Source organism: Drosophila subobscura, chromosome U, assembly GCF_008121235.1.
Source record: "Drosophila subobscura isolate 14011-0131.10 chromosome U, UCBerk_Dsub_1.0, whole genome shotgun sequence".
Lineage (NCBI taxonomy): Eukaryota > Metazoa > Arthropoda > Insecta > Diptera > Drosophilidae > Drosophila > Drosophila subobscura.
This window is the reverse complement of record NC_048534.1, coordinates 1,779,934-1,804,016: the sequence shown is the minus strand read 5'-3', so window position 1 is coordinate 1,804,016 and position 24,083 is coordinate 1,779,934. Positions and strand designations below refer to the sequence as shown.

The 24,083-nt window shown below is 42.8% G+C and overlaps 1 protein-coding gene across 2 annotated transcripts in view; it reads left to right on the top strand.

The window, feature by feature from the left end:
• Window positions 1-21,710, top strand: part of LOC117900751 (neural cell adhesion molecule 1) — a 111,658-nt gene extending 89,948 nt beyond the window's left edge. Inside the window, exons 10-20 of one of the 2 annotated variants that reach the window (XM_034811232.1) lie at window positions 2,093-2,223; window positions 3,877-4,036; window positions 9,098-9,200; window positions 11,039-11,150; window positions 11,275-11,356; window positions 12,256-12,397; window positions 14,431-14,612; window positions 15,831-16,018; window positions 16,755-16,863; window positions 17,577-17,800; window positions 20,988-21,710. In XM_034811232.1, coding sequence (XP_034667123.1) covers window positions 2,093-2,223; window positions 3,877-4,036; window positions 9,098-9,200; window positions 11,039-11,150; window positions 11,275-11,356; window positions 12,256-12,397; window positions 14,431-14,612; window positions 15,831-16,018; window positions 16,755-16,863; window positions 17,577-17,800; window positions 20,988-21,659 — 2,105 coding nt within the window. In that variant the 3' untranslated portion in view covers window positions 21,660-21,710. The remainder of the gene's footprint in view (window positions 1-2,092; window positions 2,224-3,876; window positions 4,037-9,097; window positions 9,201-11,038; window positions 11,151-11,274; window positions 11,357-12,255; window positions 12,398-14,430; window positions 14,613-15,830; window positions 16,019-16,754; window positions 16,864-17,576; window positions 17,801-20,987) is intronic. The other variant, XM_034811233.1, reaches the window with a different exon arrangement.
• The last annotated feature ends 2,373 nt before the right edge of the window (window positions 21,711-24,083 follow it).

The following is a 24,083-nucleotide window of genomic DNA, read 5'->3' as shown; positions in this document are numbered from 1 at the left end:
AATGCTGCATAGTTTAATTGATGAAGATATTCCCGAATTTAAGGAGGCAGCACTGTTCAATATATGCCCAACTGTTAAAGCTTTCTTTTTGTTGCACATAAATTGTGAGGAGCCGTTGAGCACTTCCGAAATCTTTACCTGGATGTGGCATGAGGCAGCGCATGGGTAGCGCCACAACTGCAGCCGTAACGTTAAATGATAGTCACAAAAATGGCCGGCAACATGTGTGCGGAAATACGCGACGCGACTTTTCCAGTGAAAAGAGTTTTCCGTAGACCTTCAAGCACTTTGCCTGATTGCCAGGGCGTCTGCCCGCCCGACCAACTGCAAAGAGACGATGAAGAGGACGACGGACCAAAGGCGAGTGCAAAAGTTTTCCGGGCCATTCTAAAGTTTTCCAGGATGGAAAGGAGGGTTAGGCGGGGAGCTTTTTGGCTTGGGGGTTTTGGCCCGCTTTGTTGCCTAACTCTTGACTGTCGACGTTTGGTTTTTGGCCGCCAATAACTCAACAATATTAAGGTTGGCACGTGCGCCGCCCCCAGTCCTCATCCCTGTCGCTCTCGCTGTCATGTTTGTGTGCCTCTTCCTTTGGCTTTGGCGGGGTCTCCGGGCTTCTGGTTTTTGGTCTCCGGTCTACGGGTCTCTGGATCCATTCTGCTGTTGCTTTCGGTTTGTCGCAAAGTTTGTGGCTCGTTAAGCAAATTCAAACGACTTAAGCGGCAACACATGTTGGCAAACAGCGGTCGAAGCCCAAGCCGAAGTCGAGGCGAAGCCTCCACAGCATCCTCAGCCTCCGCCTCCATCTCATCTTGAGGACCTCAGCGATGGTAAAGGCGATGTCGCCATAACTCTTGGTTAATGTTGCACTTTGTCCCTGTTATTGCTCTAAATCGCTCATATTTGCAAAAACTATTAAATCAGCTTGCCTCATGACAGTCTCTATTGCTGGCTCTGGCTTTGGCGCAGGCTCGATCTCTACGCGAGCTGACACTTGCAGTTGGAAGATTTACGCGAATACAAGTCGCGGTCTATGTGTGAATCTCGCCTCTCTTTCACCTTCCCTGTCGCTGTCTCGATCCAACGCTCTCGCTTGCATTAGAGCACGGCCAATTCGACCCGCCTGCCCTTAGTAAGTCAGGAACGGATGTCCATAGTTCGCGGTCTTCGTACAAAATCTCTACACCTTATTTAACCCACATATAAGCTTAATATAGCTAGCCAATAACTTATACATAGTACTGGTACATCTACACATAGCAATACATACGCCTAATATCGCTAGTAAATAAATTGTACATTTTCGTGCATCAAACCCTCTTGGCAACAGCTATTAAAAAAGCTTAGTATCTCAAAAGATATTTATTTGATATTTGTGGTGGCATTTGGAATAATTTAATAAGAATAATAATATTTTTTTAAAAACCTAAACCAACGAAATTTGTGTTGAATAACATTAAGCCGAAAGGAAACTCTTCCGCTTCCAACACTAACAAAATTGTATTTTTTTTAAAGCCTAAAATACACCCTATTAGTGTTGGAAAAGGTAAAATTGTGAGGAATACTTATGCAACCCTTTAAATATAGATAAAGAAACTAATTTTGTGGAGCAAATTGCAATACCCCAATTATTGTTGGATGCTGTTAAGCCACGAGGAGTCCCTTCCAGGACTATAAAGGAATATAAGGTTCGACACTTGTGGTGTCAATTGCAAGTGGAATATTAACATTGGCACAAGCCATGGTGCTGAGCGTTAAATTCTCATCTGGCTGCCACAACCGAACCGAACAAACGTCAGCGGTTCAAATGCTAGTAATGATAATTGCTAACAATGATAACTGAAATAAGATTGCCAAGTACCCAGAGAGGAAATTTTATAGTTTTCTGCGAAGAAGACAGATCTTAAATAAAGTTCAAAGATGTTTGAGCTGCCAATTGTTACTGGAAATCTTTTTTAAAAGTTCCCTTAGCTAATTTACAGCAATTTTCACTTAAGACATTTTTTCCACATTGATTTCCCTTGCCCAAGATTTTGTCAATTAAAAGTTAATTCATCTCTTCTTTATCTCTCCCCGTTTCTGTATCTCTTTGCAGATCCACCTTTGGTCACTCTGCGCCTGGGCTCAACATTGACACCGGATGATATCAAGGAAGGCGATGATGTTTACTTCGAGTGTCACGTACAATCGAATCCTCAATGGCGGAAACTGCTGTGGTTGCATAATGTACGTTGCATCAACTCTCAGTCTCCCCCGGAGTACGAGTAGTGGAAGAGCCAGCCAAAATCAGTAGCAGGACCAATGCAAAGTCAACCTGTGCCTGGATCTCTGGTACTCTCGTTCCGGGCTGGTCCCGGCTTTCTACTCGGCTGGCTTCTTCCATTCATTTCTGTTTAAGTGTCAATAACATGACAAGCTGCGTATGTATTGAGGTGGCTGTGCTCGGGGAGTCGCCACCGCCGATGTCATGATGCATTGAGCAAGCCGTCTCATTGGCAGATGCCAGTGCCTCTACTGCTGCATTTGCTCATTTCAATTCACGCCAGATCCACTGGGGGCCACTGGGGTCATGTGTGTGTGTGTGCACTGAAATGTTGCGAGGGTGTGGATTCGGGGGTTCTGTGGTTCCATTTTGAGTGGAAATAGTTTTGAAAACTTTTGGCATTGATTTTGCCGACGCTCAACTGCAATCGCTTGGCAATCACTCAGCTCCAATCCCAACCATCTCCATGCCCATCCGCTCCATCCGGAGGCCTCTCCCCTCTGCCATTTTGTTTGTGGGAATTTTTGCCTTTCGGAAGCGCTTAGCGGATTTTGCCAAATTGAAATTTGAGCTTGAGTGATTGCCGAATAGATTACGGATTATATTTGTGATCCGTTATTTTTATACCCGGTACTCGAAGAGTAAATAGAGTATAATGTATTTGTGCTCAAAAGTGGATGTATTTAACGCCCAGAAGGAAACGTTTGCTACATCATTAAGTATTAATATTCTTGATCAACATCAATAGGCGAGGCTATATCTGTCCGTCTGTCTGTCCGTCTTGCCTGTCGGCTAGTTCTCAGAGAATATAAAAGCTAAAGCCGACAAACTTGCCTCCAGACTGCTTTATGCTCACTCTGATACAAGTGTATTTCCTTCCGCCCACACAAAGGGGGAAAATCTGCGGCATCCACAATTTTAAAAATAAAACAAAACTAAAACGCTATTCCGAAGGGAATGACCATATCTATCAGATCACTGAAAAATTATCACATTGGATCATTTTTATAGCCAGAATGAAGAAATTAATTTGCAGTGACTAAACCAACCTCAGCAGCTTTTTATTTATATTTTGCACATTCTCTCATTCCACACTCTACTTCGTGCAGTGTGCGGCTCTTAGGGAGGACGGCGAGCTAAAAGAGCGTGTTGGCGTGAGAAGTGATATAGATCACATACATATGTATGTATGTAGAAAAAATTTTAAATTTTAAAGAAAAAAACCGCTAAGGTAGTGATGTCCTACTGAGTACCGGGTATAAAAGATGTGACGCGTAACAAGCGCCTCACACGTCCCTTCTCGTTTTTTTTGTGTTCTATGCAAGTGACTTCTGCGAGATGAGTGCAGTATTTTAAGTTGTATTTTCATGTTAAGGGCGGGAAGAAATATATATTTCGTTGTAACTATGACAGAGATGGGATGGGGAGGAGTGGAAAGTTAATGGAATTTCGTTAACAATTCCATAGCCAAATGGAAATATTCTTCATCTGAATAGTAATGTGGGATGTATGAGCAACAAGTTTTGGCACAACTTCTCCCTCGAATAACCCTCCCAAATGTAAAAATAACATTACTAATATTTCCACAACTAATTCTTATAATCTCTTACCTTCAGGGAATTCATCTGGAACACAATACATCCGCTCGTGTCATACGCTCCAATCAGAGTTTGGTCCTGCAGAAGATCACGAAGCATTATGCCGGGAATTATGCGTGCAGCGCCATTAACGATGAGGGCGAAACGGTCAGCAATCAGCTGCCGTTGCGTGTGAAATGTGAGTAGTCGTGCTAGTAGCACAAAAAACAACAAGCCAGAGTTGAGTCCTTTTGACCCTGCACCACCAGAAAAGTGGAGCTGTTGTTTAAACAAGAACTCTTGCCACTGGCAGGACGTTGCTGCTGTCGCTGATGCCTCCCTGCTACTGCGATGCAACTGCGATTTTAAGCATAAATTTGCCAAGCGGCACTTTGGTTTAATGAATCGTATATCTGGAAAATGTCTGCCTCTGACTCTCCGTCACTCTTTCTCTACCTCTCTTAATCTCACTCTGTGTCCCGCTCTCGATGTGTTTTGTCTGACTTTGGCCTTCTCTTTCACGCTGCCTGCCAGCTCCCTCTCCGCCTACACTCTGCGTTCGTCTGTTTTCTTATCATAAAGTGAGAGGCTGCAGACGTTGCAGTTGTCGTTCCAACCCTCCCGCCCCACACCCATCCTAACAACTGTTTGGCCCTGTCCACTCCACTCCCCGAATAATTTGATGGATTGCAATTTTCCTTACTTTTCTTTTTTTTTTTTTTTTGCATTTTGTGCTTCATTATGCACTGCAGGAAAGAGTAACCTGACTATGGACAGAGGTTGAGGGTTGAGAGTTTGACTGTTTGGTCCCAAGATTACGGAACTTTGTCCCATATTAATCAGATACAATTGCTTAGAATTAAAATACATTTGTGAGTGTATCTCAATATTCGAGGGCAGCCATATCCATGGTCTTTCCATTCTTATTTTACACCACTCGACAAAATCGAAATTTTATTTTCTTCAAGGTATGTACATATATACCCGGTACTCGAAGAGTAATTAGGGTATATTGTATTTATGCTTAAAAGTGGATGTATGAAATGCACAGAAGAAAACGTTTCCGACCTCATAAGGTATATATATTCTTGATCAGCATCAATAACCAAGTCTGTGTCTGTCTATCTGTCTGTCTGTCTGTCCGTCTGTACGTCTGTCTGTCCATCCGTCTTGTTTGTCGGCTAGTTATCAGAGACTATAAAATCAAGATCCACAAAATGTTGCCTCCAGACTGATGTATGTATGTATCCTTACATACAGTGATACCAGTGTATTTTACAAATTTCACCCCCACAAAGAGCGAAAATCTGTTGTATCCACAATTATGAAACTGAAAGAAAAGTAAGGAGAAGGGACGTGTCAGACGCTTTTTACGCGTCACAACTTATATGTATACCCGGTAGTCAGTAGTACATCTGCACTTTAGCTGTTATTTGTCAAATTTTACATTTTTTCTTCATCTGTCATCTACATCAACAACACTGCTCACGCCAACACGCTCCTTTAGCTCGCAACCCTCCCCAATAGACACACACTGCAGAGTCGCGGCAGAGGCAGAGGCAGAGGCATAGGCAGAGACGTGTCAGGGGGAGAGCCATAAACAGCGTGAAGCAGAGTGTGAATGCTGCGGGACGGTGCGGTTTTCTGCTATCTTGAAAATTGTAGATTTGGGAGGTTTTCGCCCTTTTGCGGGGGCGGAAGGGGGCGGGGCTCATTTTTGAAATACACTGGTTTTAGTGTGAGCATACAGCAGTCTGGAGCCAAAATTTGGTGGCTCTAGCTCTTATAGTCTCTGAGAACTAGCCGACAAACAAGACGGACAGACGGACAGACAGACAGACAGACATAGACTCGGCTATTGATGCTGATCAAGAATATATATACTTTATGGGGTCGGAAACGTTTCCTTCTGTGCGTTACATACAACCGTTATTCGCACAAATACAATATACCCTATTTACTCTTCGAGTACCGGGTATAACAATCGTCGGACCATTTCTAAGCCTCATATCTTTCATAAAAAGTGAGTTTGGTTCCTTGAGTTGAAATCGTGTCGGGTATTGTTGAAGATGCTGTTGTATATTTTTTTAGCAATGCGCTCCTCTTCATTTTACAACCCAAACAGGGATGACGAACGAGCGCAGGGCACGCAAGGCACTGACTTGACGCAGTTACCAGTCAAGAAAGGCTGGGAAAATATTTTTAATTCCGCTTTTTCCATAAATACACAATTTGAAACTTCGCGTTTGCTTCACTTTTCATATGGTTGCGACATGCGCTGTATTTTTGCCATATTTATTTGTAGTACTAGCAGCAGCAGGGCCACATCCAGGACTCTAGCGGAACTATGCTTCAATTTAACAGCCCACGAAATGTTGCAGGAAGGCTCCTTCCTAAAAAGGAGGGCCCTGCTCTGCACCGCGCAGCCAACTGTGTGCTTGAATTTAACCAATTTGACAAACGCCTCGACTGATGAGGATGATGATGATCGCAATCGTAATGAGCTATGGGGAAGAATATAGTGGCTTAGCTGGAGCAACTGCAACTGCGGCTGCAGCTCCTACTCGTACTCGTCCTCTTGTCTGCTGCTGAGTGATGTATACATATGTATCTCCCCACACAGACACTGCTCCTCTGTAGCCTTTTTGAGCCAAACAAATTGCTGCTCCAACTCAAGTACGCCACACATGCACTCGCTTCACTCCACTCCACTCTGCTCCCCTCCACGACGACGCATTGCTGCGGGCCATAAATTAAATGAAGTGTGCACCGCAGCCACAGCCATAGCAAAAGCGGCGGCTTTTCTACCACTTTTGCAGCCTTCATTTGGTGGCATTTGGGTGGGGCACATTTCAAACTAAAATTATGCAACTGATTTGTGATTTAACTCTAAATATAATTTACACTTTCCTCGTGGCTTACCTTAATCAGAACTCCCCCTGAAATTAGTCCTCCTCCCACTTGTTGCTATCATCCATTTCTCTGAAGGAATTCCTTTTGTGAATGTCATTGAAATTTTTATACCCGGTACTCGAAGAGTAAATGTGGTAGTATATTGTGATTGTGCGGAAAAAATGTAACACAAAGAGGAAGTGTTTCCGACCCCACAAAGTTTATATATTTTTGATCAGTCCCGTCAGCTCGTCTGTCCGTCTTGTTTTTCGTCTAGTACTCAGAGATTATAAGAGCTAGAGCCACCGAATTTTGCATCCAGACTGCTGTATGCTCACACTGATACAAGTGTATTTAAATAAATTAAAAGCGAAAATCTCCCACAGCCACAATTTAAAAAAGAAACAAGAAAACTAAAAACGCCCTTCCGTAGGAAAGCATTATATCTCTCAGATCACTGAATTGGGATCAGATTGGACCAGAATGAAGATATTAATTTGCAGTGGCTGCGCCCACCCCAAAAAACCACTAAGGTCCAGATGCACTACTGAGTTCCGGGTGTAAAAGTTGTAACGCTTTCCTCGTTCATTCTTCATATTGTGGCACATACATATGTATATTTCAGTTCTTCGTGACACTTCCACTGCCATCCCCGTGACGCCTTATGCCCACTCAAGTGTTGCTTAATTAGCAAAAGCGACAAGGTAATCAGTATCAACCGTAGCCGCCCCAAAAAGCAAAAACATAAAACGAAAGTCGCAGCCACATCCAGCCACTCCCTCCCTCAGTAGGATTTCAGGATGTGGGCGTTATTTTCAGGCTAATTAATTACGCCCCTTCCCCGCGCACCCAAATTTTGCTTATTGTGTAAATGTTTGACGTGTGCCGTCAGCTAATAATCCTTTAACATTTATGGAACGGAACGGAATGGGGAACGAAACGAAGTACAGAACGCCTTATTTACCTGGAAGTACTAAATCATGTTGCCACATTAATTAATTTCCCATTGAAACAAGGACGAGGAGGCTTTTAGTCCTCCACACCACGCCTTCATCCCTAAGGACTGACGGACGGCCAGATTTACAGACTGAATGACTGACTGATGAGAAGGCGTCGTCGGCGTTGCGCTCTGTTGTCCCCACTGTCTAAATCACTTTTGTGCGTTTTTATACCTTGTACTCGAAGAGTTAACAGGGTATATTTTGTTTGTGTTCGGTGCAACAGAAGGAAACGTTTCCGACCCCATAAACAATATAAATTCTGGAGCAGTTTCAATAGCAGAGTCTATGTTTGTCTGTCAGTCTGTCCGTCCGTCTTGATGAGCCGAATAACAAAGACTAGAGCTAGAGTCAGTTCATTTTGTGTGAAGACTCATGTGATACCACACTGTTGCAAATGTATTTCCAAACTTCGCCCAGGGCCCTTCCACCCCAGCTAAGCGCGAATATCTCTCAACTTCCGTAGAGAATGGCCATAGCTATCAGATGCCCGAACTAAGATCGGCTCAGAAAATTATTACAGTTATAATGTAGGAGGATGCAGGATGTAGAACAAATGTCAAATTCGAAAAAAACATAAGGTTGCATACTGACTGAGTACCGGGTATAAAAGCTGTGACGCCTACGAAGAGTCTCACATTCCTACTCGTTCTTCTGCTGTGTATGGGCGGACTCACACTCACACACACACACGCACGCACAACAAACCAATTACTTTGACTCTTATTTAGCATCGATTTTTAGAAAACATTTTAAAGCCGCACAGCCGATAAGGGTGGCCTAATGGGAAGGATATGATTAGAGGGCACATCGTAAGCCATTCAGAGGAGGGAAATGTTAGGCTACGCCCATCAACAGGTGACTGGAAACGGGAAAACGATAACCACGATATAAACATTTTGGTTATCCTCTCAGATTTAATCTGCAGGAGCGTTTGAGAAGCCTTTGAGAGTTTAGAGATGGGAAAGAGCATTTGAAGGGGAGAACTCAAACCCATGCAGATTAAATCTAAATTGTATATTTTAGCTACCATTACACTACTCGACAAAATTTCTTTACGCTTCGAACCAAACCGGCCAGCGTATTTTTGTACTCAAAAAATACTAAGAAAAACGAGTAAGAACGTTTGTGAGACGCTTGGTATTCGGCACAACTTCTATAACCGGTACTCAGTCAGTAGCTTAGTAGTTTTTATCGAGTTTTACATTTTAAATTTTTTCTACATCTACATCTGCATCCTGCTCCCGCCAACTCGCCCTTTTAGCTAGCCACCATCCCCCATATCCGCATTTCTTCATTCTGGCTATAATAATGATCCAATCTAATCATAATTCGTGTTATCTAATGCCCTTAACTTATTCTGTTTACAGATACTCCGATATGCAAGCACTCGGACCGTGTGATATTAATTGGCGCCTCCAAGGATGAGACTGTGGAAGTAATATGCGAAATACAGGCCGATCCCCCACCGCGGTAAGTGCAAAAAAACACAAGGAAATCCGGAGAAACTTCTCCTGCCCATTCCTGTTGCTTCTTGCCCCTCCTTTAAAATATTTCCTTATTTTTTTTCCTTGAAACGCTATTGCTCTGTTGTAGGAAATTGCTTCCTGTTGACAAATGATGGTAAATTTCGAGTGCGAGGAAAACAATGTGCGAAAATTAAACAATATTTTGTTGCTGCCTCTGCGAAATTTTATTTTTTCCTTGTGCTTTCCACACAGACCTTAAATTTTTGATTTTAATTCATTTTAAATTTGCAACTGACTTTTCCAGGAGAGAGGAGAGGATAATGCTCCCCGCTGGTGCTGGGGATTCAGCTGGTCAGCGGGAATGTTTCCCACTTTAATGTTTTTTTAATGAGCCACCGCCCCCCACACACCGTTACCAGCCGACGACGAGGCCTTACCAGCTGCCACACTGCCTTAGTCCGAACTGTCTGAGTGTGACTCTCCCGGTCGCACTTGCACTCCATGTCCCGTTCTGCTCTGTCTTGTATTTAATTTCAACTTTTTCGCTCCTTTTATTTCTGTGCACGGCGGTTGAGCTGACGCTTTATGCTAAAATAATTAATCATTAGCCGGCGGAAAATATGCCGGACCGAGGCGGCGGCCTGTTGTGGCTGGTGGATGCTGGAGAAAACAGTAGTAGATGTGAGATGCATACTGGAAAGATCCTGGCGTGAACATTTAACAGCCTGCTGCAAACTTTTGACGCGGTCACAGGGGAGAGGCTCTAGAGTCCCGTAGTGCCAGGGGGGGAGTAAACACAGTGGATGCTAGCATGGGATGACGGGGAGGGATGCGGGCGCGACAAGTTCATTTATCAGCATTTAAATGCCTGACAAGCAGCAGCCTCACAAGCAGCCAGAGTATACAAATTGATTATTTTCCGAATATTAAAGTAATTAAAGTAAAATGTTATCAAATTGTATTCTGGTTTTTCGTGGGTGTCTTTAAATGAGGACAACCTTGCAGGAAATTTTACGGAAATCTAAGTATTTCTAAAAGGAAATACTTCCAAAAGATTTTTCCCTCTCAGATTTGATCCATTAAGAAACTATAATTAGCTACTCAACGAAACAAATTATGTTTGTGCCAGAGACGCGTCGAAACCCTTTTTAAATACTCGTGAATAGTGGGTATGACCTCTAACTGTCATCGTGTATGTCTCTCAGCGGGATCTGTGCTGTGCTTCTGGCTGCTGCTGGTGTTGGTCCTCTCCCATAATTGATTTCATTTAGCTCTGGCGGAATGTATTTTTAAATGGATTTATTTTTGGCCTTTATTGATTTAAGGTTATTTTTTGCACTGTGACGCCCTCGAAGTGGACCCCGAAAGCGTCAAACCGTACATGCCAGAGATAATTAACCTTTGAAAAGGCTTCCGCTACCAATGAACATATTTATGTACATACATATATCTGGATTGGACTCTATAGTGAACTTGTGTGGAGTGACGAGTTCGGACCGGTTCGATCCATCTGTCTCCGTGTTTAACCTTTAATATTTTAACGAGCTATTTTAAAAATGTAAAACTTTGCCAACATGTTTCCACTTGCTAAATGTCCTTTCACCCTCCTGCCGCTCTTTTGCCTCCTCACCAGATGATGCTGCTGTTGCTCATGTCCTGTCCCGTCCAGCTCTGTGCTGTTCCGATACATTCCTTTCCTGCCGCTGAAACACACACAGAACACACACTGCTGTCAAAATGTCAACGCAACTTTCGCTCTATATGTGCACATACATATGTACATACATGCATATGTACATACATATATAAAATAAAATGAAATATATTTTATTTCTCTTGCAGAACATTTCGGTGGAAATTCAACAACTCGGGCGAAACCCTGGACGTGGGCAGCGAACGTTTCAGCGTTAATGGAAGTCGCAGCATTTTAAAGTACACACCAGTCACAGATCAGGTAAATACACACATACTTTGACCATCTGCCCCTTTCTGGTCTCCCTTTGGAGACCAGAAATTCCTTCATGCAATTAAGCAAGATCTGCATTTTAAATAATAAATATAAATATATATTTTTGCAGGATTATGGCACACTGTCCTGCTGGGCCTCGAACGAGGTGGGCACACAGCAACATCCCTGCCTCTTCCAAGTCGTACTAGCGGGTGAGTGTATGGCATAAAAGGGGTGTGAAGGGGTCTCTATATTTCTGGTTATGCAGGTTGAAAGATGATAAATTCTTCCTAAATTGGTGTACAGGAAATGTACAGTTTTCTAAGCCTAAATTCTCCCTCTAGAAAAAAGGCGTATTTAATTATACAGCTTCTACAGTCACCTTAATAATTCCTGCTTTTTTCTTGATTACTTAAATTTTCAAGAGAAAAATCTAAAAATATTCAGTCCTAGTCCTGCCTGAATGTTCCATGGGAAAACGTGCATGTACCATAAAGCAATTTACCCAAAAATTTGTCCACTCCAAACAATGTCCACCCTGAACATGGATGGTACTTGATCCTTTTGGCTTTCACCCCATTCCCCTGTCATTTCCATTCCCATTGGCAGCTGTTTGCTGTTGCTTCTTTACGTGCAATTTGACCTTAACATGTTAATACCGACTGCAAACACGGACAGAGTGAAGATGGGACTGGAACTGGTACTGGGCCTTCTGCTCGGATTGCCACTCGCATGGGCTGTGGGGACCAGTGGGTTCCCAAAAACCAACAAAACAACAGAGATTGGACATTGTACACTTTTTGGAGGGTTCGAAAATCGTTGGGCTGATCCGATTCAAAAAATGAACATTTTTCATATGCTACTGTTTCTCTCTCTCTTTCTCACTCTCTATCTTTCTGTTTCCCTTTCTCCCACCAATATAATGCTGTCGTTGCTGCTGCCACTGCTGCTGCTTGTTAATTTCCTGCGTTACGTGGACCAACATAAATCTGTTTCCGATGCTCGCGGCGTTCGTGCTGTTTGTCCCTGTACGTGTGTGGTTTGAAAATCCTCATTCCCGATATGCGATTCCCGATGCCCGATGCCCATTGACCAATGCTCGGTGCTACAGCTCTGCCGAATGCTGTCAGCAATTGTAGCATCTTCAACCGCACAGAGCTGAGTGTTGACATACAATGCATACACGGCTATGACGGCGGCCTGCCTCAAATATTTGTACTCGAAATGTTTTCAACACGCACCGGCATCACCAGGTAAGCATATTAATCAACTACGAGTATAACTACAACAACTGTGCTCAGCCTCGGTCCCCCGCTTGGGGGGCTACCGACGTGCTTTTAAGCTGCTTATTACCGAACGGCTCGCCCCCCGGGGGCAGGGCAGGGCAGGGCAGGGCAGGGACTGGCAAAACTGAGACGAAATTTAGTTCCTGGCTGGAGGGGGAGGGGTTGTTTGCGGCAGCTTGACCCCAAGCACAGATATGGAGCACATGTCAAACAAACGGCTCCATATCGTTTCGGGGGAATATGCATATATGTATGTATATATATACATACATACTTATGTATGTACAATGTTTGTTTGTATGTGTGTTTTCCTATTTTCTTAACCCGCGCACGGGCCCTGGGGCATTACAATGCATTGTATACAACTTCGGGTAAACGGTGCAAGAAAATTGCAGAGTATTTTGCTTATATTTAAATTGTTTTAAATCATATTTGAAAATGCTTAAATGAATGTTGCTGGTAATAGCAGGAAGAAGTAATAAATGCGATTGCAACAGTGTCTCTATTTGGGTGTTTTTTAACCACATATTCGAAGGACACAATCAACTGGCAGAGTGGTTTCTTATCCCACAAATATATCTTAGAAGTTTATATTGGCTTGTGCAACAATTTGCAGCTAAAAAGCAAACCAATTCTAGGCATTGTAAATTATTATTTTGCTTTGTTTTTGTGCCTTAGTAATTTATTTTATTTTCTTTTAATTAAAAACTTCAATCTTGTTCTGCTTCTTTGTGGTTTTTTATTTACTTATTTACTTTTATTTATTGGTTTCATTGAACTGATTTATACATTGGCACAAGGGTTAATAGATGGGCACAGATACTCGTACATAAATACATACATACACATGTATACATATAGCACCTTGTTTACTCTTGGGCATTTGCCATCCATCCCTTGAGAGATGGCAGAGAAGGCATTCGGTGTCTGCGCTTGACACCTTCCACAAAGACAGCGCCCAAGTACCAGCATCATTTTATTCGGTAATAGTCCAGGCACTTTAGTTCAAGGATATGCTATACACATTGTAGGAATCCAGTCCAGTTCTCTACTCCTGTTTGTACAGTGTGTGTAATTAGTCGTGAAACAGGCGGCGCTTGGGCCTCGAGATTGGGCTTGGAACTCCGCACTCCCGCAGTGTTGCTTGTCTTTGAATGGCTCTTCCAGCCAGAGCAGATGCACATTAGACGAGTATTGTAGGAGTATTGTGCGAGTGTTGTGTGTGTATACATACATATGTTTATGGTAAATAGGAAATCAAATTCATGCCCACCCATAACATTATGCAAGGGTTTCCTTTTGTTTTCTTAATTTCATTTTATTCCCTATATTCTTGTGCGTATAAATTTGTGTAAATTATTTTAGGGGAGACACAAAACATCTAATAAATATTTCTTCTTAAAAACAAAAGGGGCACAAAAAAGTAAAATATAATAATAAAAGCCCTCATTGGAAAGCGGGAAATAAACGCAAAACCAGACATCATCATCAATGTACAAACATTTGGCAGAAATCTATACAGACATTGAACCCTAATATTTCAGGACTTCCTCTCAGGGCTGCGTGGGGAAGTCGAAGGGGGAAAGACATAGAGCCAAAGACAAAGCGTCTCGCTGGCCAAAAGGGCATCAAATTCAGATTGAGGTCAGGATTGGAAAGCGGAGGGCAGATCTTCTTCCTCTACCAACTGAAGCCCCCTTCGGTGAATTGGTTTAGGGATTACCGAGGGGGTTAGGTTAGGAAAACATGCCAGCCGAAGAACCTAAAAAAAACACAAATACCAGAAAGATCCAAGGAAAAAATAGGGCTGGAATTTGTGGCTTTGGTTTTGGCTTTTGCCGGTGCCTCCGCCTCAGACTCTGCCTCTGAACATTTGATTAAAGGCTTAATGCCGTTGATTTCGTTGCCATTTCTTTTGATTTAATACGCAATCATATGTGGACTACCAATTCCAATGCAAATGCCAATTCTCATTCCATTTCCCTCTGCTCCCCTTTCAGATTCAATTTGAGCAACGCGGAGGAGGCTCTCTTCTCGCTGGAGAATCTGGACACGCTGTCCTCGACGATGGTGCAGGAGAACAACTCGCTGAGGCTGCGCATCTACTCGTACAATCAAAAGGGACGAGGTGCCGCTTATCTCTTGCCCGATTTCATAATTGGCTCAACAGCTTACAAGACAGGTGAGTGGCACAGTCAGGCAGTCGGCCGGAGAGCCTCTGCGCCAGATGTTGCCGCCAACGCCGAAAAACGAGCAACACAATTTGATTGATTGATGGATGAATATATGAATGGATAGTCAGAGGGATGGATGGAGGGGGCACTTCTTTCCTACTCAGAGCTTTATGGCTTTGACACTTGAGGAGCTGCCATCAGGAGCAGAGAGAGAATCATCTCAGCTTTTCGGGGTCTAGACTCTGTGATTTCCTTCTCATGCATTAATCCCATGCATTCAGCACCAGACCTCTCCCTCATCTTGATCCTCTCCACTTTCTCTCCTGACCTGACAGGTAGGCTCCAGCCAGTTATTGCAGTACTTGCATATTCAACATGCCTGCCATATTGCCTGCCTCTTCGCTCCTTCTCCTTTGCATAGCCATTCAGGCTTCTATCAACTGATGGCGTAAAATATGTGTAAAGTTACTTTAAGACTTGAGCAGAGAGGAATCAGTAGGAGCCAAAACTGGCGAGCAGAATGGGAGAAAGCAAGACCCACGCACAGTGGAACGGTGGAAAGAAGAGTGTTGGAAGGATTATAGTAGAGCAAGGGATGAATGTAATATTTGGGAAAATGCCGGATAGAATAATAAGAGAGATAATGGTAGCTCTTCGATGTGGTATTTGAGGCTTCAGAATTACAACACAAAGGAGGGATGGGGAGGGACCAACCAGAGCTATTGAAAGAGTCTGATCAAAAAGAAATAGTTATCCGAGTGGAAGCTCCACCAAGTGCTGCTCCACTTACTCGTCTGTAGGCTTCTGAGAATTTCGACCTTCTTTTTTCCTACTGTCCATCCTTTTAACCAATTAAAATTTAAATGCTAGACAAATACATTAAACCAATACATGCACCACACATACATTCATATACTCACGTATCCTCTTTGCTTTTTCCCCCACTTTCAACCCACAATTTTCATGTGCTGTGAAATTCCTTTTGGCTAAATATAAAACCGTCAAAATGTCAAACAATTTAACGTGCTGCCTGCTCAACGGCAACGTGCCTCAACTACCATTTCCATCGGCAATCAATTGGATGTGTGGATATATGCCACCGATGGCAATCTATCTAAAACCCAACGATGATTTATGAACGGGGACCAACAACCTGTAATTACGACAACAACAATCTACAAACGGCGCAAAACAACACCTCCAACAACACGGGCTCCAACTCACAGACGACGACGTAACACTGACATTGTCGCCGGTGATTGTTGGAAGTGTCCTGACCATCATAATTATTGGTGTTGCCATCGCGATACGAATATTTGTGGTGACATTTGTGCACAATTTGCGGCGCAATCGTCATCACGGCAGCAAGGCAACGGCTACCGGTGTCACGGCCCAACCAGGGGATGTCTTCAAGGTGAGTGTACCGCTTGAACCCCCTTCCACGAACCACAATTTGCACAGCAATTAATAAATGTACGAGTGTGGGTAACATTTCCTTTTTATACCCGGTACTCGAAGAGTAAATAGAGTATATTGTATTTGTGCTCAAAAGAAAACGTTTCCGACCCAAGCATCAATAGCCGAGTCGATATAGCCATTTCTGTCCGTCTTGTTTGTCGGCTAGTTCTCAGAGACTATAAGGCCCAGAGCCACCAAATTTTGCCTCCAGACTGCTTTGATGTCACACTAATACAAGTGTATTTCAGAAATCAGCCCCGCCCCCCAAATTGGCAAAAATCTTCTGGATCCACAATTTTGAAAATAAGAGAAAACGAAATCACGCAGTTCCGTAGAGAATTGCCATATTTATCCGATCACTTAATTTTGGATTAGATTGGATCATTATTACAGCCAGAATAGAGAAATTCATTTGAAGTGGCTACCCCCACCCCGTCCAGCAGCTTTGCTTGTGCTTGTTTTTTGTTGCTCATTCTTTCTCACTCGCACCCTCTGCCTAATGCAGTGTGCGTAACTGGGGAAGTGTGGCGATGTAGATGTAAATGACATACATATGTAGAAAAAATTTAAAATGTACAATTCGAAAAAAACCACTAAGGCACAGATATACTGACTGAGTACCGAGTATAAAAGTTGTGACGCATACGAAGCGTCTCCCTAACGTTCCTCCTCGTTTTGTGTTGCTTTGGCAGGGTGGCAACCTGGAGAAACCACGCTGGCAGCATACGGACATAAAAACAAAGTCATCGGAGGATTTGGTCGAGGACGAACGTGATCCGGATGTAATACCATCGCAATATGGTAAGATCATAAACAGTTTCCTCTTCTCTTTCCCGTCTCTCTCATCCAGCAAGAGAGGGAGGGAGACGGGCAGAGTACACTTGATTTCTGGATGAGCTTGATGAGAGAGACGAAAAGAGTTTTCTTTCGATGTCGTTTGTTACGGAGAACAATTACCATCTCCAGTACTATCTGTAGGAAGAGTATCCCTTGGTGCGATTTGTCGCATGGGTGTGCCCTGTGTGCTCTGTCGAGTGCCCTGTGGGTCCTTATGCTGAAGCCAAGCTCCTGCTTTTATAGTGCACTTTGAGCATTAAACTTTAATCAAATTTTATGGCCACTTTTCCCGACATTTACTTTCATGTGTCCCGGCAATTGTCGCGCATCGCAACGCTATCTGTGTGCTGTATCCTGTTCCTGCACCACTCCTGGACTCTGCTCTGCGCTCTGCTCTTTGGTGACCCGCAATCGTAATCAATCTCATCAACACAACAACAACAACAACAACAACAATTCGACACTCGTCGTACCGCCAAACCAATCCAATCCAATCAACAAATGCAATTTTCTTTTAATCGTAAATATTTTTAACGATGGAACCCACCAATCTAACAACGCAATCGCCGCATCTTCCTCGGCTGCCACATGGAAATGGACACGGATGCGGATGCGGACATGGAATGAACATGGACCCCAAAACGTGAAACGGTCATCAATAAATTTCAATCAAACAGTTGGCGGCAGCAGCGCGGGCAGCAGTGGCAGCAATGCCTCGAACGTTGGCAGCACCACTGCGGGCACCACCACTGGCAGCAGCACATCCACCGCAGTGGTGGCAACAGCAGCAGCGGCCGCAGCGACAGCAGCCGCATCAGCATCAGCATCTGATGCCCATCAGTTCACATCTTCCACGTCCCTGGGAGGAGGAGGTGTCTCCAAATGGTCACCCAATAGCAATGTAAGTAATCGCAGTGGATGGATGGTCAGACAGCAGGTAAAAGCTGCCAGAAAAGTTGCTGAAAAGGGGGGAGTGTTAAGAGTAGATTCAAGCAGAAAATATTCGTTTAACTTGCAGTTGAAGTAGCAGTTAAAATATATTGTTAGATCATTTATAATCTTTCAAGTCTGGACACTCCTGGGCCATACCACATGACCATCACTGTCGCCCAAACTCGTATATTGTAGTATAATTAAAAATCCCACTCAAGTGTCTAGCCTTTTGTGGCTATACCAAAAGGGTGCCGCAGCAAACAGAAGTGAGACAAACTCTCACTTTGGCCATAGTCCTTTTGCTTTTCACTTGCAATGTGCATTTGCAACTGTTTGTCCGGTGTTTGGGTTTGGGTCGGCCAAATGGCAAACCAATCTGGCTAAACCAAGGACCAAGGACCAGTTAACGTCTGTCAGTTGTCAGTTGCGGTCCGTATTAACCGTGCAACTCGTACTACTTGGGCCAATCCTCCGTGTGTTTCTCTGTATCTTCTTGATCTAGGCAATCTGTTCCCAGCACTGAAGGCAATCAACTAGTCAAATTGTCAAATTGCTAAACAGAATCCAAGGCAACCAGCAGCTGGTGCTGCCTCCTCAGACTTCAAAGTCCTGGGAGCCAAAAGCTGGCTACCCTGAACAACATTCGACTATATTAAAAAATGCTTTTAAACTGTCAGTTTGCCTTCGAATTTTTCTCGCAATCTCATTCTCGTTATGCTTCCCACTCGGGAGGTTATAAATAAAAATCCATTGGCTAAATCATGGGATAACGTGCCATTCGAAACAGAACCAAACCAGACTGCGAGTCGTGCCACTCTGTTGCAAGCAAGTAAAAGAGGTGTGCCATGAACCTGCCCTGCTCTGAGGTAATTGTGAGATTTTTAAAACACAATATATCATGTTGAGCTGCTGGCCATAATCAATCAAGTTCTGCTTCTTCAGCATTTATATTGAGCACGAAACTGAGCACGACTGAGGGGCGGATGAAGGGAGTTTCTATTTTTATTATATTTATATTTAAAAGATGGAAAGTGACGTTGGGGGAGGCATGGCAACAGGTGTGTGCCAGTCTGTCTGTGCAGAGCAATGCAAGAAAAAAAACATTAAGAACGTAAGGGAGAGGAAAGATAATATTTTAAAGGGAAATGGGAAATTTAATTTCAAAATCTTCAACCACTAAATTCCATGTTAAATATTCGATTTCACTACTCGACACGATTTTGCCGATTCGATTCATACCAGAATGGTTTGATGATAATTTTTTTTTTTTTCTATGACAGAGCTTTTCTTTAAATCATTTCCAAAATGTAAAGTATTTACATCTGGTCATCCGTCTCTCCAAAGATTTTGATGAGCAAAATCCGTTATAAAAAATACCAGACTTTAAAAATTCTTCTAAAAAAAATTCTGACAGAAAAAAAATCATAATTCTTTAATGTTAATGTTAAGTCTATCAGAAAAAGTAGATTTGGTTCTAAGCGGAAAAAAAGTTCAATTTTGTCGTGTTAGTGTGTAGTGTAGAGTGCTAGTGTTATTATTTCAGTTTAACCTGCGAGTATTTTTGTTCAATTTTTCTAATATTTTTCTGCTGTTATTTATTTTATTTTGCCCGTTGCTGGAGATCCATTTGAGATTAGAGACAGAGCAGCGCACATTTGTTTTCATTTCATTAAATTCGCAATTAGAGTTTATTTATGAACTTTCCTTTTACACACACATATGTACATATGTACATACATGCATCTGTATGTCTGTCTATCTGTCTGCCTATCTGTATATAATTGTTTTTCGCTGAAAACATTCGCGATCCCCGTGAGCCATTACCAAAAGCTCTGTGTTCGTGGAGATTAGAGTCGGCCATATGCACAGACTATGACCAATTGACTGCCAGTCCGCGAATATATGTATTTATATCTCACTAAACTGCAAATAAACAAGAGCCTGAACACACCACCCAGTAGCCGAGAACTCAAGCCCCGAAACCGAACCAATTTGCAATGCAGAAAAAACCAGAAACAGGGACAGAAGTTCCCGTACCCGCACTCGTACTCGGGAAATCAGCCACCGCTGCGGTTTCAACTCCCCCATGGCACAAACCGATGGACCATAGCATACCATACCATCTAAAGGATCCGTCCACGCCGCACACAGAGAGAGAGAAAGAGAGAGAGAGAGAGAGAGAGGGAACCCCTCCTCCAGATAAAAGAGAGAAGTATCTGAAAGCGAAACGAATCCCAAAACGGGTTCCGGAGCTGCGCTGAAAGAGAATTTTTGTTTCATTCTGTAAATGGGATTTGCTGCACAGATTTCAATTACATTTAAATTACCATTCCACAGTGCCAGGCGCCAGGGCCTCAATCGGTTGGGGATTTTCAGTGGGTAGGTGGGTCGAGAGTGGGCAATCGCAGCATAACTCAATTCGTTAATTAAATAATTTTAAATATTGCCAAACATAACAGTCGAAACGGCAATTTCACACCGTTCCTTCAGCCTGCCTCCCCCTGCTGCCGCACAACGTGCAAATTGCATTGAGAGATTTCAATTAGAATTTCGTTCGAATTTCGTGTTGGTTCACAACATTTTTGGCGTTCAACCCGAAATATTTTGGTATAATCATTGAAGGTAATTGGATTGGCGCTGCTGGGTGGCACGGTCTGTGCTTCAATAGAAATAGCAATAGAAATAGAAATAGAAATAAAAACGGTCGTTTCATCCAAATGGAAATATCCACAAATAAATTTTTTGTGCAAGTCAGGAGAATTTTTCTAAATTATCTTCGTCCAACTAAACGCTTCAAAAAAGATTATGCAATTTTGGTTTCTGGTGGTTACTGCTGGTGGAGAAACTAAAGAAGGCTTTCCAACTGTGAGAATTGCAGTTGTAGATGCATTAATCGAGAGTATTCTCATACCGACAAATCTAGGGCAGAATCGGACTGATTTCAATTACCGAAATAACAAACGATAACCTCGAGATCCCATGCATTATAAATCAAAGATATGCTCAGCTCTAGTGTTAGTCGAAATAAAATTAACAATTTTTCATCGGAGTATACTCGACTTTTTCATGTAGAAAACTCTGGCATGGCATTCCAGAGCCAGAGAAATTTCCAGCTGAATGACCACATCGTGTTTGATGCCTCTTGTGTCTTGCAGGTGGTGCCCCTAACGACTGCGACGATGCCGTCCGGCGATCCGTCGAATACGACGGTCACCTACAATCAAATCAATGCGCAGCGGGCCCAGCTGCTGGCGGCCGTGGCAGCGGCGGGCGGAGGTTGCAGCAGCACCGTCATATCGCCCAGCAGCAGCATGATGGGCAGCCTTGGGAGCAAGCCGCCACTGGGACTGGGCGGCACCATCATTGGCTCCCCGACGTCGCTCTCCTCGACGGCCACGCTGGCGGCCCACCTGCAGCCGGTGCACAGCAGCGGCGTGGGCACCCTGCCACCTGGACTGGGCTGCGGCGGGGGCTACATACTGAATGCGTATGCCAGCGGGCGGCTGCACCACCCACTGCAGCAAGTGGGTGCAGGAGGGGGCGCCACTCACACGGCCACACTGAGTCGGCAACACCAACAGCAGCAACACCATAATCATCATCACCAGCACCAGCAGCAGCAGCAGCACCCGCACCATTCAGGATCCAGCCTACTCCTGGGCAGCGCCGGCAGCGTGATGGGCGTTGTAGGACTGGCCAATAACACAACCTCGAACACAACTACGACCACCTCGTGTAACTCCTCGCAGGACCTGGATGATAACATTAATATAAATGCGATTAAGGACTGCCTCATGACGCAGCGCGTGCCAGAGAGTTGTGTGTAAGAGGCTGGGTCAGAGGCAGAAAAAGAGGCGCCTGGTAATTGTGAGTATCTTCAGATCTATAAATAGATATGTATGTAAGTGTGTATTTAGGATATAGGAACATGTATATGTATATGTATGTGTATATGTATGACATAGTTTAATTCTCGTTAAGGTGCTGTGCATATCTAATCTACTCTTAACACATTAGCGTCTCAAGCGTTACTCTAACTCTGTGAAACTGAGCAAAAAGTGAGGGAAATATCTGCATATCTTCAAGGCGATTGCATATCCATTGTTATATCAGAAGTTAGATGAGGTAATATTAGATGAAGGAAGGATAAACGTATCAGAAAGAGTAGAAAATTTAAAGATTCCTTCGCAGAGTATTATAGTAGATCTCTGCTTCAAGAATAACTCTTCTATCAATGTTCAATACTCTTTCCAATGCTTTGACTACATTTCCACTTCGATTGGGTAAATAATATAGCAGGCAGAATAAACAGATTAACCACACTCTAATTTAAGGAAACTTCAAAAAGACTCAGACAATGTAGTAGATAGATATTTTGTAGGATACATTTTCCCAAATCAGAAATAAGATAATTGTTAAGAAATAGTAAAGATAAATGTGTGGTACTACCCGTAACACACTTCTGGCATAGTTGTAAACATCAAATATTAACCAGCTCCAAAGATGAGCCTTTTATTTTTTGTAAATATGATATTGGTAAATGTTTATGTAAACGTATGTAAATCTATGTATGTAGGTACATAAGAGACAGTACATATTTAAAAAGTCGATTCGTTCGGCGAAAGGTCCTGCTTAGAGATGGTAAAGTTTAATTGTTAGAGAGAAGCACGATAAATTTAAGACCCATGTAGAGCAAAGAAAATGGAAGAGTTTAAACTAAAACTGCAACATAAGCATAAATATCCACAAATACGATTAGATAACTCATGCAAAAAAGTGACAAAAAACCAAACAGAGACAACGGAAAGATCGGATTGTAAAGGAGAGACAAAAATAAATATAGATAAATTACAAGAACCGAATTAAGAAAGCTAATTTATTATTGCTGCTGGATGACCCTCTGTGGTCGAAAATTATTTGTTTGCAAGTCGGGAACAAGTTTTCAGGATTTAATTTGAATTTTCGGCTTTTTGTTTAATCTATTTGGACACATGTCCGGAATCCTTCTCAGCCCACACACACATGGCCAATTAAATTCGCCACTCAAACTCAAATACGCCACCCATCTCCGTTGTTCGCCTGCCAACCGCAATCCCCAACACCCGCAAGACAAACCGCAAGTACGAGGCGAAAAAAAACTACTTAAAATTTCATATGCTCCTGTCTCCATGTCCCAAACCCTTTCACCCCTTCCTGCGGACATGCCTTGTTAGTAAATTAAATGTATTCGTGGGTGGTTGCAATGCCGAAGCGTAGTGCTCACTCCCACTAGAATGGTAAGCCACATGAAACGTTGAACTTGAGCTGAATTGACAGCGGAAAAAGGGAAATTAGCTTTAAATTACTTTCAATATTACTATATTACCATATCAAAGTAAGTAAAGTAAGTACATATGTATGTATGTCTGTTTTTGACCCCTCATGAAATGAGGGAAATTTAACCGATCACAGGAAACCGGAGCAACACACGATCATCCAGGCCGAAGGCCGATCATCGATGAGGAGTCTTTAAATCATGTGTTTTCCCAGTGGAAAACCATTTACATTAATGTGCTTGAGTGTTTGAAAAACATGCTTTAAAACAATCTTCATCCTTGTTTTTCTTGGTTTCACTAGCTTTATAAAAGAAGTATGGCATACTTTATTATTATTATTATTATTATTATTATTATTATTATTATACTATACTATATTATGAAATAAAATTCGTACGCTCACGAGGACACGTATCACGTCTGTGTATAGGATAGTTTATCCTTAATCCTTGAGGTGCTTGAAGCGAAACTGATTGAAAAGGATCGGGGAAGCTATTCTGAGTACGAAAGGGTGGGAAAAACCCAGATCGGCCGAGAAATTTCAAAGGCATTCCACACATTTGAAATTTGCGCGCAGGTTAATGGCGGCCCGCCTTTGACACGATGAAAAATAGATAATGAAAATAAGTACCTCCTGCTAGTCTGTAATCTGTTTAGTTTTGCGGACATTTGAGTCAAGATATTCCATAATGGCCCTATGACCAACGACGATTTCTGTAACTAACTTAACTTAGTTTTAAAAGTGGCCGTCGCCGATCATGAGGGCGCTAATGAGAGATGATTGTTTTACCTAGTAGCGCCCTTTTCAGATACGTCCACTGTTGGTACTCACTTTTGGAATTTATGCGCTCGGCGAAACTTAAAAATGTCTCGTCTTTAATTTTTTGACCGCCAATTTCTTAAAATTATTTAAAATATATTTATCCCGAAAACATT